This window comes from Lutra lutra, chromosome 18 (assembly GCF_902655055.1).
Source record: "Lutra lutra chromosome 18, mLutLut1.2, whole genome shotgun sequence".
Lineage (NCBI taxonomy): Eukaryota > Metazoa > Chordata > Mammalia > Carnivora > Mustelidae > Lutra > Lutra lutra.
Window position 1 is genome coordinate 17,004,762 of NC_062295.1, and position 13,642 is coordinate 17,018,403.

A 13,642-nucleotide genomic window follows, 5' to 3' on the forward strand; every position below is an offset into this window, starting at 1 on the left:
AGACCTCAGATAAAACCCAGGTCCTGATTATGGCCCCCCTCCAGCCCCGGTCCCTCTTATAGCTCGCTCCCACCCCAAGTTCTGCCTCCTCCCAGTGGCACCTACTGGGAGATCGGTTGGCACCATGGGCCTGGGGTAACGGGGTCATGAGTGCAGGCAGGGGCAGTTAGCAGGAAAAGCCTGAGGCCCATAGACCTCCCTTTTGCCCCCAGGGCTCCGTGGGCTCATGATGGCTGTGATGGTGGCGGCGCTCATGTCCTCCCTCACCTCCATCTTTAATAGTGCCAGCACCATCTTCACCATGGACCTCTGGAAGTACATCCGGCCTCGGGCATCAGAGAAAGAGCTCATGATTGTAGGCAGGTAAGGTTGCACTGAGTGGGACTGGGGAAGGAGAGTGAAAAGTTTAGAAACCCAGGGAAGAGAAAGCTGAGCCCACTCAGAGGCAAACACTGACCAGCCACTCATTCTGGAGGCTCAGCCTCCTCTGATGGCAAAGGTGAGGCTCATTAGGACTCTGTGTACGAATAAGCCACTCATTCAAGAGATGTTCACTGAGCACCTACTATGTGCTGGGTGGCTAGACACAGAGCAGGGGAAAGCAAAGATTCAGTTTCTGCTTTCACAAAGCTAAAGATATTTAAAGAAAGAGGATAATTAAACAGAAACTACAACCCCAGTGAGTGCTGTGAGGAGAAGCCAGGAGATGTAGAGATTCAGAGGAGTCCCCAGCCTGGAGTGGGTGGGACCTTAGGGATGAATAGGAGTTAGCCAGGTAAAAGGGAGGAAGAGGTTCTGGGGACTGGGCGGGGTTGTGGTGTGGGGAAAGCTTTCCTACCAAGGCTTCTGTAAGGTCCTGAAATCTAATGGGGGGAACGAAAGGGACCAAAATGGATGGTATGCAAATATATGCAAATATTATGTAAAATAAATGCTAATAAGCATCTTGGGGCCCCCAAGGACTGTCTCAGCTTTGAGTTAGGGAAAGAGTTCTTAGGTCTGACAGCATGAACATAACTTATAAAGGAAAAGAAACAAATACATTAGACTTCATCAAAAGCTAAAACTTTTTCACTTCAAAAGTCACCATTAAGGAATGAGAAGACAAACCACAGATAAGGAGAAACTATTTGCAAGCCACATAGCTGGCAAAGACTTGTGATCTAAAATGATCTACAAAATGAAATTGTAATCCTAAAAAACTATAAGAAGATACCATGACATGCCCACTAGAATGGCTATAATCAGAAAGACAGACAAGGAGATAGAGAAGTTGGAACCTTCCTAACTCTGCCAGCGGGAATATAAAATGGTTCAACCATTCAAAACAGTTTGGCACCTTTTAAAAAAATTAAACATACAGCTTATCATGTGACTGAGCAGTTGCATTCCCAGAAATGAAAACATTATGTCTACATAAAGATTGCATTCCCAGAAATACATTAAAACTCAAACACAAATATTCAAAGTAGCTTTTGTTTATAAGAGGAGAGAAGTAGAAACAACACAAGTATCCACGGACCACTGCAGGATAAAACAGTGGTGTGTCATGGTAGATCCATTCAATGGAGTGTTTTTCAACAATAAGAACGAATGACATACCGTGATTACGTGATTACGTGATTACGTATGATGTGTGGATGAACCCAAAAGCACGCCACGTGGAGGAAACCGGCTGCCAAAGACCACATGTTGTTGAATCCTGTTTCTATGAAATGTCCAGAAAAGGCAAACCCATAGAAACAGGAGTAGATAAGGGATAAATTGTAAATGGAAGCAAAGGAACTTGTTTGGAATAACGGATGTTGTCAAACCTGATTGTGTTGCCTGGAGTTATGGGATTCTACTCTTAGAATAGGTGAATCTCGTGGTATGTAAATTCTACCTCAATAAAGCTGTAAAGAGAGAGAGAGAGCAGGAAGTATTTCCGGGGGCAATATGCTAACGAGGCGCTCTCTCCACCTGGCACTAGGGTGTTTGTATTGCTGCTGGTGCTGGTCTCCATCCTCTGGATCCCCGTAGTCCAGGCCAGCCAGGGAGGCCAGCTCTTCATTTACATCCAGTCCATTAGCTCTTACCTGCAGCCGCCCGTGGCCGTGGTCTTCATCATGGGATGTTTCTGGAAACGGACCAATGAAAAGGTAGCTCTGGATAAGCACTGCCCATGAGGATGTCTTAATGACATGGGTGGTGTTCCAGAGGATGAGTTCTGGGGATGGAGGTGTGGGAAGGGGGCCAGCTGGCCTTTGAAGAGCAACCACGGGGGTTCTGTTTGGATGCATTGTGTCATGAAACAGGGAAGCTAAATTTACAAGGAATGAGTATATTACACATGAATAATTAGTTGTGTGTGAAAGATAAACAGATAAGGAGGTCCAATCCTTTTTAAATTACTGACCCCTACATCAACCATCCCTAGAAAGGCAAACTCCTGGAAATGGCTTGTCGAGGTCTGCAGAGGCCCAGGCTGTCTGCCCTGTAACCCTGGATGTCTCTAAGATGGCCTTGCTCTGATTTGCAGGGGGCCTTCTCAGGTCTGATCTTGGGCCTTCTCCTAGGCTTGATTCGGCTGGTCCTGGACTTCATTTACCCGCAGCCTCGGTGTGACCAGCCAGATGATCGCCCCGCTGTGGTGAAGGATGTCCACTACCTCTATTTCTCCATGGTTCTGTCTGGAGTGACTCTGATCACCGTGTCCATTGTGAGCTGGTTCACAAAGTCACCCTCCAAGGAGATGGTACGTTTGGGTTTGATACTGTATAACCACTGAGACCCTTGGCTGCAAGCAACAGAAAACTGACCCAAACTGGCCTCAATGAAGAGGGTTTGATTGTTCAAGAAGCTGGAATATCCAAGACTGGGCTTTAAGGGACGGCTTGATTTGGGACAGAGGACCATCCAAATCCATCCTTCATTTCTGCCTCAATTTTCAGGTGCCATGCGGGACTGGCAGTTTCCAGGGATTTTATCTTTTCTTATACCCATCAAGCAAAAGCAGAAACACACTTGTCCCAGCATTTCCAGCAAGGTTCCCGATTCCCACTGATGCAGTTAGCTCGACACATGTTTACCCATGAACCAGTTCAGTCTCCATGGCTAGAGAAATGCACGATGGAGGGGTGGGGGGTCCACCAAAAGCCCCAGGCTAGGGTTAAGCTCTGGGGGGCCAGAATGAAGGAGGGTGAGATCCCAACAGAATTAGCGCTGCTGAAGAAAGCAAGCCAGGGAAATGTCCATTTCGTGGGGGAAATGTCCACTGACTGTGCAGAGCACAGGGAGCTGGAGCTTGTTGGAGGTACAGTAACACGGCGGGCATTCTCACACGTGAGGCCCAACATGGGGTGGAGCAGGGGACCCTAATCTGATCCATCTTTGCTCCTTAGGTAAGCCGCCTGACCTGGTTTACTCATCATGACCCCGTGGTCCAGAAGGAACAAGTGCCACCAGCAACTCCCCGGCCTCTTACTATCTCTCAGAATGGGACACCAGAGGCCAGCATCACAAACAGCGAGTTGGAGATTGTTCAAGAAAGCATATCCAAACCCCACAGCTGTGAGTTGCCTCTCTTCGGTTACAGTGGAAACCCAAGAAGCATTAGGTGTTTAAGGGGAGATATTTCTACCAAATCACAAGCCAGAAGAGGGGTGTACTTGGAATGTGAGCATCCCTTGACTCCCTGTGTCTGTTCTAACTTTCAACAGAAGCTCAGTGGAGAACAGTAACAGTAAGTGGGTGTTGAGTGGCTTGCTACAACATGGCTCCCTTAGTCCCCATGAGATCCCGCCAGGCAGGCTGGAATGCTATTGGCTTTCTCTAAATTGCTGGTTTCACACTGGCAGCCTGTAGACATACTGTGGTGTAGTCCACCTACCATTTCAATAAAAGGTGAGCTGACATTGAAAACTTGGGAGATTTCACATAAAATGCCAGATTTCCATCTACTTTTGAAACATGTAACAACTCTGGGCCCCCATGTCTGCATGACTAACGCTGTCCAGAGCTTGGAAAGCCGGCCCCTCAGACCGGGCTGTGCCCTTCAGTGAGCCAAGGTCCCCACCCATCCCTATTGCGCCATGACCCTGCGGCTGTGGGCTGTCATTTACCATCACATGTGGCCTTTTACATCTGTCAACTTACATGTACAGACAAACATTCTGTGGCTATGAATCCATGTCAACCTAATGATGGAAATCCAAGGATAGATCCAGAAGGCCATGTGTTTCAGGAAAAATGAGAGAATCTTTTCTGGTTCATATTTTGACAAGTTTAATAAGCAAAGTATTTTGCCCTGACCATGTGACTGGCCCTAAAGGCCGTGGAGCTTGCAGCCCCAGCTCTAAATGGGGAAATAGTTTCCCACAAGAGTGCCCTTCCCTGCCTTGTGCCTCCTGGCAGGCAGTGTGATAGAGAGGAGGGAATCAGACAGATGTGGCTTCTAAACCCACCTCTGCTACCGCTTACCAGCTGCGGGACTTCACCCAAGTTAGTCAAATGAGGCTCCGTCTTTTCAGCTGAAAATGATGACAAGTCTGAGAATACCACTCTTCCAGATTAAGGTACTCATGAATACTTCCCAGAAAAGGTATGGAAAATATTTCTCACTGGGCACGGAACACAGCTGGTCAGCCCCTCTGCTCCCTTCTGAACTTCATTTGGATTCTTTTAGGTGACACGACCCCAAAGCAGTCCAAAGTGATGCGAGCCATCTTGTGGCTCTGTGGAATGGAGAGCCTGGGCAAGGAGCCCCCAAGCACAGTGGAACCGGTCATAGTTTCCTTGGAAGAAAACCCCCTTGTAAAAACCCTTCTGGACATCAACCTCATCGTCTGTGTTAGCTGCGCCATTTTTCTCTGGGGCTACTTTGCTTAATGTGGGGGTGAACCCAGGGGTCCAGTCTGTTGTCCAAGCCCTGTTTTTGTAATGAAAGGGAATAAATAATAAAGCTTTGTTTGTTTACTGTGAGGCTTCAAAGGAGTTCATTTTCAACGTGACATTTAGTGCTTTTCTTCTTAAAAGGGAATGGGGGGGTAGAAGGTGGGGGAGAAAAGTGTCAAAGCTGCCTCTTCTCAAAGGCTGTTCAGTCTTCTTGTCTATCATGCAACACCAAAGGGGGATAAACAAGCGAAGAGACCCACTAGACCTCCCAGCCTGGCAGCAGACCCCTCACCAGGGCCGAGCACGCTAGCATTTGAACTTGCCCGGCTCACCTTCAAAGTACAGGGAATGGGACCCACAGGCCACCACTCGTCTAGCACTCCTGCTGACTTTGGGCGAAGGAGTGGCTTTATCCCAGGACTGGAATCACGGGCCAAGGTGCAGGGCCACCCCAAAGATGGCATTCAGGGTTGGCTCTGTGGGCCTGCCCTTGATCTTAGCTGTGCACATGGCAGACACAGCCTGTGCAGGTCATTCTGGCAGACCCCAGCAGAGCCCAGAATGGAGAAAGGAGGACGGCTGGGACTGCATGGAACAGGGCTGGCCGCTCTTCGAGTCCAAAGCCCCACAGCTCCTCGGCCAGTAGAGATTTGCTGTGGAATTGCCCATCCTTCTGGCCACTTGTTTGAGGGGAAGCAGCCTTGTGGGAATTAAGCAGAGAAACAGTCAATGCCAGCACTTGGGAAGTACACACAGTTTTCTCCGATTTTCTTAAAGCACAAGATTCTAGGGCACCCCCTCTGGTCTACTTCCCAGATATCATAATGAGAAGCAAGTGTCACAGTGAGGAAAGCTCTGGGGGACCAGACACTCAGCAGCAACTTTCTGGACATCAGCACCTTCCTGATGACCAGGGATGGCCACTTAGAGTTTACATTATAAAACCTCTCCTCTCTGATGGTGTTTGTGCCAGAATGGGACAGTGAGATGGTGACTGTCCCAGCAGGGGTAATCACCTCTCTGTGGGACCTTGGAGATGCTTCCATCATGATGCGGTTGAACACAAGCTGACCTCCATGCCCCACTCTGGGCCTCGCCCATTCAAGAAGATGGGCAGTAGCCCTGGTTTGGTATTTACCTTTGACACGCAGACAAAAATCAAATGATTATCATTTTTCTTTAGATTAGAGCTGTTGGGGTTGGGAGATTTTAATAAATGAAGGAGAATGAAAACTGAAACATTCTTTAAATAGAGAGGGTCTGTGTTGTGTTTTGGAGCCAGCAATAACAAAACATGTGTGCCACTCTGGGGAGAATGTCCAGCACGGACCTTCCTGGTCCCCAGGCATCCACACCATCTCCTTGGCAAGCATGGCATCTTGCTTTCCTCCTGAGCACCAGAGCTGTAGAGGGAGCACGTCCAAGGTGCCACAGAGTTGCCTGACTATGGGCAGTGGCCTCCCTGGAGATGGGACTCAAGGCCAATGAGCAACCGACACCAACACCCTTGGTCTCTACAGAGAGCCCGATCTACAGCCTGGGGCAGGGGGATGGCATCTGAGGAGGAAGAGAGTCAGCCTTAAGCAAAGATAAATTTAAGATACAGGGGGAAATGGGTTTATAGGTATATATTTTCAATGACATTATTAAGTGCAAGAAGCACTTTGGGGACACAGGGATCTTTGATGTTCAGCCAAATTCTGTTTCGTGAGGTGACAACATGCGCGCGTGTGCACACACACACACACACACAAGCCACAGTTTTGCTTCTGAGAATTATAAAGTTTTCATATAAACCACAGAATATATTTAATTCAAATTAAACATGAAACTAGAATAATGTTCGGGTCCTTATCAAGTAGCAATTACACTGTTTAAAATAAAAAAAAAAAGAACAGTACATTTCCTTCTACATTCTGGCGATCCAACAAGGCACAAGTCACATCCAGCTTGCTGAGGTGACGGATCCAGCAGTCACCGTCAATGCTCACGGTTTGGAGGGGTTCGGGGAGGGACGACCATACTTCATACAAAACGATTCTGCAGCAATGGTGAAGGAGAAGAACCTCCTTCCTAATATATAAGAATGAAAGTCCAAGTAGCAGGAAGTAGGCGATTTGCATAATGCATATATTTTATTAAATAGATTGTTCACGCACTACTTCTTCTTCATTCCAAATTGCCTTTTGTGCCACCTGCCTCAACGGCAGTGACAAAGCTTCCTATGCGCGTCTCGGCAGTAATACTCCTTCCATTCTAGGTACTTCTTTTTTCTTTTTTTTCTTTCTTTTTAAAATTTTTTAAAAAAATTTTTTGGCATGATTTCTTTCCCGTGTAAAGAAAGCCAACTTCTTCAAGACACAGATCATTCAGCTTAAAGTGTCAGCCTCCACCTTCTCCTGAGGCTGTGGGAAGGCAAAGGCCTGCATGCCAGACCTTCTTTTTCCCTTCACTGAAAGCTCTTCACTGTTTGGTCTGCGGAGAGAACCATGCACCTGCCCAGTTCCCCAGTTCCGGGCTCCACAGTGGAAGGGGGCGGGGAAGGGGGCGGGGCTTTCTTCACAGGGCGGTGCTTTCTGTATCGTTGTCTATATCCAACAGAATGCGTCCGGGCAGGTCTTTGCTGGCTGAGTCTGAATGCATGTCAGGAAAGGTGCTGCGAAGCGGCTCTGAAACTCTACAACTGGTGTCTGGACAAAAACAGGAGACATGCTGTCAGCGTATGGTAATGCTCACGAGGCCGCCCCACGGCGCTCTAGAAGAGAAGCTGGACAGTCCGAGTCAGCCCATGCACACACACTTTCTCTCACTACAGGCACCGTCAGCCCCTGGAAGTTGAGTCAAGCCTCTCAGACCCCAGAGCAGCTGAGTGGCACAGCCCTACCTCCTGGTTCTGGTGGCCCTTCCCAGGAGCCCTCAGACAGGGCGCTCGTTCTGCCCGATGAGAGGAAACCTCATTCTTTGCACCAAGCCTCTCACATGGTAGCTAAAACCTCTTCACAAATCAGGGCTGCCGGGATAGGTGCGCCTCACTGGACAGAGCCCCCTCCTATGGGGCCCAGGAGTCCGTCCTCCTGTTATTCATGCTATGCCAACTCAGCGCCAGTGACATTTTGGGCTGGGTCAGTCGGGGCTGGGGGGCTGTCCTGTGCCCTGTGGGATGTATGGCAGCTGTCCTGCCCTTCATGCATGAGATGTCAATGGCAGCCAGCCCTCTCACCCTCACTGTGACAAAGGTGTCTCCAGACATGGCCAGATGTCCCCTGTCAACCCCTGGGTGACAATCACTGAGGTAGATCACCAGCCTCTCACAAATACCGATTTTCTCTTTTCCTAATACTTAGACTCCAGCTTCTTTTTCATGTCTTATGTTGGCGGAAATTCCTCTAGTGAGAGGGCAACTGGAATCCTCAAGCCGTCAGTCCCTCACTCCTCAAAACCCACGAGAGACATCTTTACCTGTCATGGATGGCCTCCTCCTGAGGCCAGAGAGGCTCGGATGCATTCATTCATGAATAAGTAATTACTGAGTGTCTACCTGAGACAGCACAATAGTGAACAAGCCAGACCCAGCTTTAATGAAGTTGGGGGTTCAATGGGGGAGATGGCCCCTGATCAAGACAGAATCATTTGTTTCTCCAGTAGGTTTGTGTTTGAGCAAACTGTGAGGGCCTGGTTAGAGGTTTTAGGACAGGTGCAGGAGAGAAGGGAGAGGTTGTAGTTTCACGTTGCTGGGCTAGAGCGTGCTGGGAGTCTCCCCAATATGTTTAAGAATTACTCATAATTTCTCTTTCCCTTGTTCCTTCTCTATGCAGGCTGGGGGCAATTCGGTGGCGGGGGGGGGGGGTGCTCACTGCTTTGAGACTGTTTCCTGCTCGTGCACAACCCTACAGTTCTGAGCTGCAAGATCTATCTACTACCTTTTCTCACAAGGGCTCCTGGGTTGGCGGCCCCAGCTCTTCAGGTTTCCTGTGCACCACAACTCAAGAGAAATTTCTAGATGTGTGGAGGTGCCAAGGCATGAGAGGGTTCAAGTGCTGGATGCATTTGACAATTCCAGTCTTACGATAATGGTAAAACAAACTGAACTGTGCTGAGTTGCAGTGTCCAGTGGTGCAGTCAAGGGAAGGGTGGGCTGTGTGCACAGAACAGGGATCCCAGTGTCTCAGACTTGACCTCAGCAGAAAGGAAGTCACGAAGAACAGGGACTGTGTCTGTCTAGCTCAGGGCATCCCCAGCGCCTAGAACAGTAGCTGCTTAATATCTGAATCTCAATAAATGTTGTGGCTGGCCAGTTGGACGGGTAAATGACGAAGAGCCCTCCAGCTCAACCATCTTTCCAATCCTCCCCTCCTACAGCCTCAGGCAGAGTAGTCATGTCTCCAAGACAAGACTGGTACAAGAAATCCATTGCAAATTCAATCCCCAACCCAATAAGACAGATGGTGCAACCAGTCAGTGTCTCTATTTAGCCCAAAGAGTTTATCAGAGACTATGGAACTGCCATGCCTGGTGGGGGAGGCGTGATGCAAAGGTTCTATATGTGCTGATTAGATTTCTACTTGTTAATATGTGGATTTCCATGCAAACCAACACCAATCAGACACAGACCCTTTTCAGAGGACAGATCCTTTTCCTTCCTTCCTTTCCATTGCATATAATTTCTGGATTTGTACTTTCCTGAAATTCTCTATTTATGATGAATACACGCAAATTCTACACAGGGGGGAAAATGTGTGGTGGGAGCATAAGGCCTCCTGCCTGCTTCCCTGGTTTGCCTGAGGTTGGCAGATACATTATTTCCCAGCCCTACCCCCCTGCCCCTTACACGAATCTTTTTTTTTTTTTTTAAGGCAGCTGAGTTTATTTTTATTCATGATTTTATTATAATTTTAAAGTTTTGGGGCACCTGGGTGGCTTAGTGGCTTAAGCCTCTGCCTTCAGCTCCAGTCATGATCTCAGGGTCCTGGGATCAAGCCCCACATTGGGCTCTCTGCTCAGCAGGGAGTCTGCTTCCCTATCTCTCTCTCTGCCAGCCTCTCTGCCTACTTATGGTCGCTCTCTCTCTCTCTCTCTCTCTCTCTCTCTCTGTCAAATGAATAAAATCTTAAAAAATAAAGTTTTAAGTAGGTTCCATGCCCTGAACTCATGACCCTGAGATCAAGAGTTACCAGCTCTACCCACTGAGCGAGCCAGGCTGACTGAACCATGTTTAAAAAGAAGACAGCAAATCTGTTCACACACGGGAAGTAGGAAGAATCAGCATGTGTGCAGAACTAGCTTTCAGAAGGAGACTACTCTTCATCACGACGGTGGTACCACTGAGCAGCTACCACACACCAGACATGGTCCCAGGGGCTACGCACACAGCATCCTGTCAGCTCACTGGCCCTCTGTGAAATGACCCCAAAGCAGCACTAGTATAACCAGTGTAGAGGGAAGAAAGGGGGACCCTGAGAGACTCAGCTCCTCACACAGGATCAGAGCCAGATGGGCTGGACCCTGGAGCCTGGGTTTTCATTGGCATAGTGCTCTCCCTCCGCCCCACGGGACTTTGTGCGCCTGACAGAGCAGACAGCTTCTGAGGATATAATGCAGGAGTCTTAAACAGTCTGGTTCATTGTAGCAAAAAGGGGGAAAAGGTTATTTTACAAAGATTCTAATATTTACCTTGACATGATTCTGATGTTTAGTTATTAAAAATAAACTGCAAGTAGAAGCAGAAGCCACTGAAATGTCCAACTCTGAGCAAAAATCCATCTGCTTAATGTTAGATATTCATTGGAAGAGATGGGTTGTCAAAACTCCATCAGAACATGGGGAGGAGCATAGAATGTAAGGTGAAATTAAAAAATGCAAGATCAAAATCTATACATGCAGAATAGTTAGAATCATACACTCCCTGGACTTCTAGGGGGAAAAAAACAAAAACTAGAGAAACAAATAGTGCCTTTTTATTTCTAGTTTCCAAATCTCCTTCAATATCTGTGGCTAGTTTTTTTAATGCATGTCTTTCAGGATATAAAAAGAGGTTAGTTTTAAAAAAAGAACACCGTGAGAACTAGTGAAGTGTTGAGTTTGTTTAAGGATGCTCCCAAGGGCAATAGGGCGTAACATTGTGCAGAGGATGGGGGCCTCGTGGATATTCTCAGACTCACGGAATATCACAAAATATTAAGAAATGTCTTTTGCTCCAGAGCATTGTCTTTTTAACCCACAGAAGAACTGGGAAAACCAAGCAGTGCCTCAGAATCTAAATAGGGATGACTGGGCCCCAGCCCTAGAAGGCTGTGTCTGGGCATATGAATTTTTAAAGCATTGACATATGAATCTAATATATAACTCTGAGCGTCTATTTTTTCCCAAGATAAAAATGATCATAAATGGCTACCGTTTACTTAAGATTCCGTGTAAATTAAGAACTGAAAGATGTTCTCTTATTTTATCTGATTTCACCCCTTTAGGAGAAATTCTCACAAGTGTCACCCTCTTACTCATCAGCTAGGTCATGCCTTGTCTGACGTTACACAGAGCTGCCATTCTAATTCAGGCACATCCGAGTCTACAAGGTCCTCTTTCTATTACACCTCAAGCCTGCCCAGTATAGACAAGAACAGGAGTGAGAGAAGTAACAGGGCCAGCCCTGTGAGCACCTGGCACACGCTGTGGACACGCTTTGTACTCAGGGTGATTGACAGCAAGCATGAACAAAGCCAGCCTCCATTAGTACATGCACTATTAGTAGGGATACAAGCAGGCAGGGGGAGCGTGCCCGGTTAGTAACAGGCATTAGTGCACAAACATGATCATCAAGTAGCACAAATGCTTTGGCCAATCAGGTGCCTTTTCCTTACCATTAAATATTCCAATTTCAGTTCTTACTGAATATGGCAGGTCATACATCTAAATTATTTAATAAAATGTTGAAATTAGAACACTCTTGGCTAGAATCTATTACTTTAAAAACAGCAAGATGTAAACTCTCTTACTTTCACAGCTAAAAGCCTGGTCGTGTTTTCTACAGTAATGACCAAGAAGAGGTTCCGGTGACATCAGAGTCCCGCCAATCTCCCCGGGCTGCAGCTGAGCTGGCCCAGGTTGGCTGCCAGAGGTGCCTGGCAGCAACAGTCACTCCCAAGAGTTTATCTTAAGCCCCGGGCCTTAATTCTACTTTTGGGGGATTAATTGCTCTAAACAAATAACCTGTTTCTAGGAATCTGTCCATGGTTTTCCATGTAAAAACATGATGTCGTCATAAAGAACCACCTTCCTCAGAAGTTATGTTGAAATACCCAATGGCCGTATCCAGGAATGGTAAATAATAGAGGATTCATGAGCCCTAAATGCTGACCTTCTGTGTGTTCCCGGGGGGGAGTCCAGGCGATTTTAAGCAATTGAAAGTTAATTCTGCAACACAGAGGTCATTGTGGTGACCTAGAATTTCTTGAGTGTAGGAGAGTTCATAACATAGATTGGTTTTTAAATACTTCGCTAATATCTTAAGGAAAAGTAGTTTTCATATAAAATTTCCCTGACCTGACAATTATAAAGTACAGAGCCTTATGGGGTTGTACTGGATCAGTAAGATGGCTTTCTGGAAGAAATACACCTGAGCTGAGAATGGTATTAAACAAAAGACATGATTCTGGTTTGTAGTTTTCTGTCAAAAAGAGGGAAAGATCTAGGGGGAGGGGAGAAGTTTCGTGTGTCCCAAGTACTGACATGTTGATTAGGGCTTAGTCACTTCACTCTTATACATGACTTCCACACCCTGTCAGGCAACCCCAGGCTTCTCTGGGTTATAGGGAGTGGGGAGGGGGACTCACCCCCGTGCCCTCCTCCATGTCCTAAAGGTCGCACTCTAGTTTCCCTTTCTGGTTTCTCCAGAAAGTCTTACTCAGACCAAAGCTGTGAATACTCTGCCAAAGTAGCCCACCATAGGTTTAAGGCTCAGCTCAGCCGATGAGAGCAACGGTACCCTTAAAGAGAACCTTATGGTGTCCAAATGCAGACCCAAAGGCAGGATTTAGATGAGCCTCACAGTGCCCTTGGAAAAGCTCATATGGTTTAAGAAAGCAAAATGTAAGCATGCTGGAATGCAAAGGAATTTAGTGGGATCTTTGTAGGAAGGTTTTTGGATTTTTTTTTGGTCCTCAGAATTTCAAACATCAAATTAAGAAGCTCCATGCAGTTAACTTGCACTTAAGATATACAATTAAAAAAATTAAAGCTCAAGACACAGGGAACACAATTTTCTGGGCTGACTGCACCCGAGTCCTCTTTGATTGGAAGTGATGAGCCAATCGATGAGAGGTAAATCCCTGAGAAGAGCAGGACCCTTTAGGAAAGGCTTACCAACAAGAAAGAAGACACTCCTCATATCTTACGAGAGTTGCTTGAAATTGGGTTCTCAATCTACGGACATCTACCTCTTGAACTGCGAGCACAGCAGCTCAGCGTAAGGAATGTCTAACGCTACAGAACGGTGGCAGGGGCCTCAAAGAGCTGCTCCTGAGCACAGAGTCACAAGCACATTTGCAAAACATGGCTAAGCAGGAGCATTTGGAGCTGTGGAGCGAGCTGCTTGGGGGGTGGTTACAGACCTTAGTCCTGGGAACCTTCCCCACCTGTGAGGGCATCTATTGGGAAACAAACAAACAAACACACCAATATGGCTTTGTTTTTCAAAAGTAAAAGCTGGAGTATCATCAGAAATTATTAACCATTTATAATAGTGCATTTATGCAGTATATTCCTGAAAAAGAAA

At 47.0% G+C, this 13,642-nt stretch overlaps 2 protein-coding genes across 11 annotated transcripts in view; one reads left to right on the forward strand and one right to left on the reverse strand.

The window, feature by feature from the left end:
* Positions 1 to 4,957, forward strand: part of SLC5A11 (solute carrier family 5 member 11) — a 45,294-nt gene extending 40,337 nt beyond the window's left edge. For 2 of the 3 annotated variants that reach the window (XM_047713312.1, XM_047713313.1), the window contains 5 exons: positions 213 to 363; positions 1,973 to 2,141; positions 2,522 to 2,737; positions 3,384 to 3,552; positions 4,667 to 4,957. In XM_047713312.1, the coding sequence (XP_047569268.1) occupies positions 213 to 363; positions 1,973 to 2,141; positions 2,522 to 2,737; positions 3,384 to 3,552; positions 4,667 to 4,869 (908 nt within the window). In that variant the 3' untranslated portion in view covers positions 4,870 to 4,957. The remainder of the gene's footprint in view (positions 1 to 212; positions 364 to 1,972; positions 2,142 to 2,521; positions 2,738 to 3,383; positions 3,553 to 4,666) is intronic. The other variant, XM_047713314.1, reaches the window with a different exon arrangement.
* A 1,710-nt stretch (positions 4,958 to 6,667) lies between these two features.
* The window catches only part of ARHGAP17 (Rho GTPase activating protein 17), an 84,915-nt gene continuing 77,940 nt past the window's right edge, over positions 6,668 to 13,642 (reverse strand). For 2 of the 8 annotated variants that reach the window (XM_047713309.1, XM_047713304.1), the window contains 2 exons: positions 13,503 to 13,514; positions 6,668 to 7,565 (listed from right to left, as the gene is read on the reverse strand). In XM_047713309.1, the coding sequence (XP_047569265.1) occupies positions 7,435 to 7,565; positions 13,503 to 13,514 (143 nt within the window). In that variant the 3' untranslated portion in view covers positions 6,668 to 7,434. Of the gene's footprint in view, positions 7,566 to 11,729; positions 11,779 to 13,478; positions 13,515 to 13,642 lie in introns of all 8 variants that reach the window. The other 6 variants (XM_047713311.1, XM_047713305.1, XR_007124368.1 and 3 more) reach the window with 5 other exon arrangements.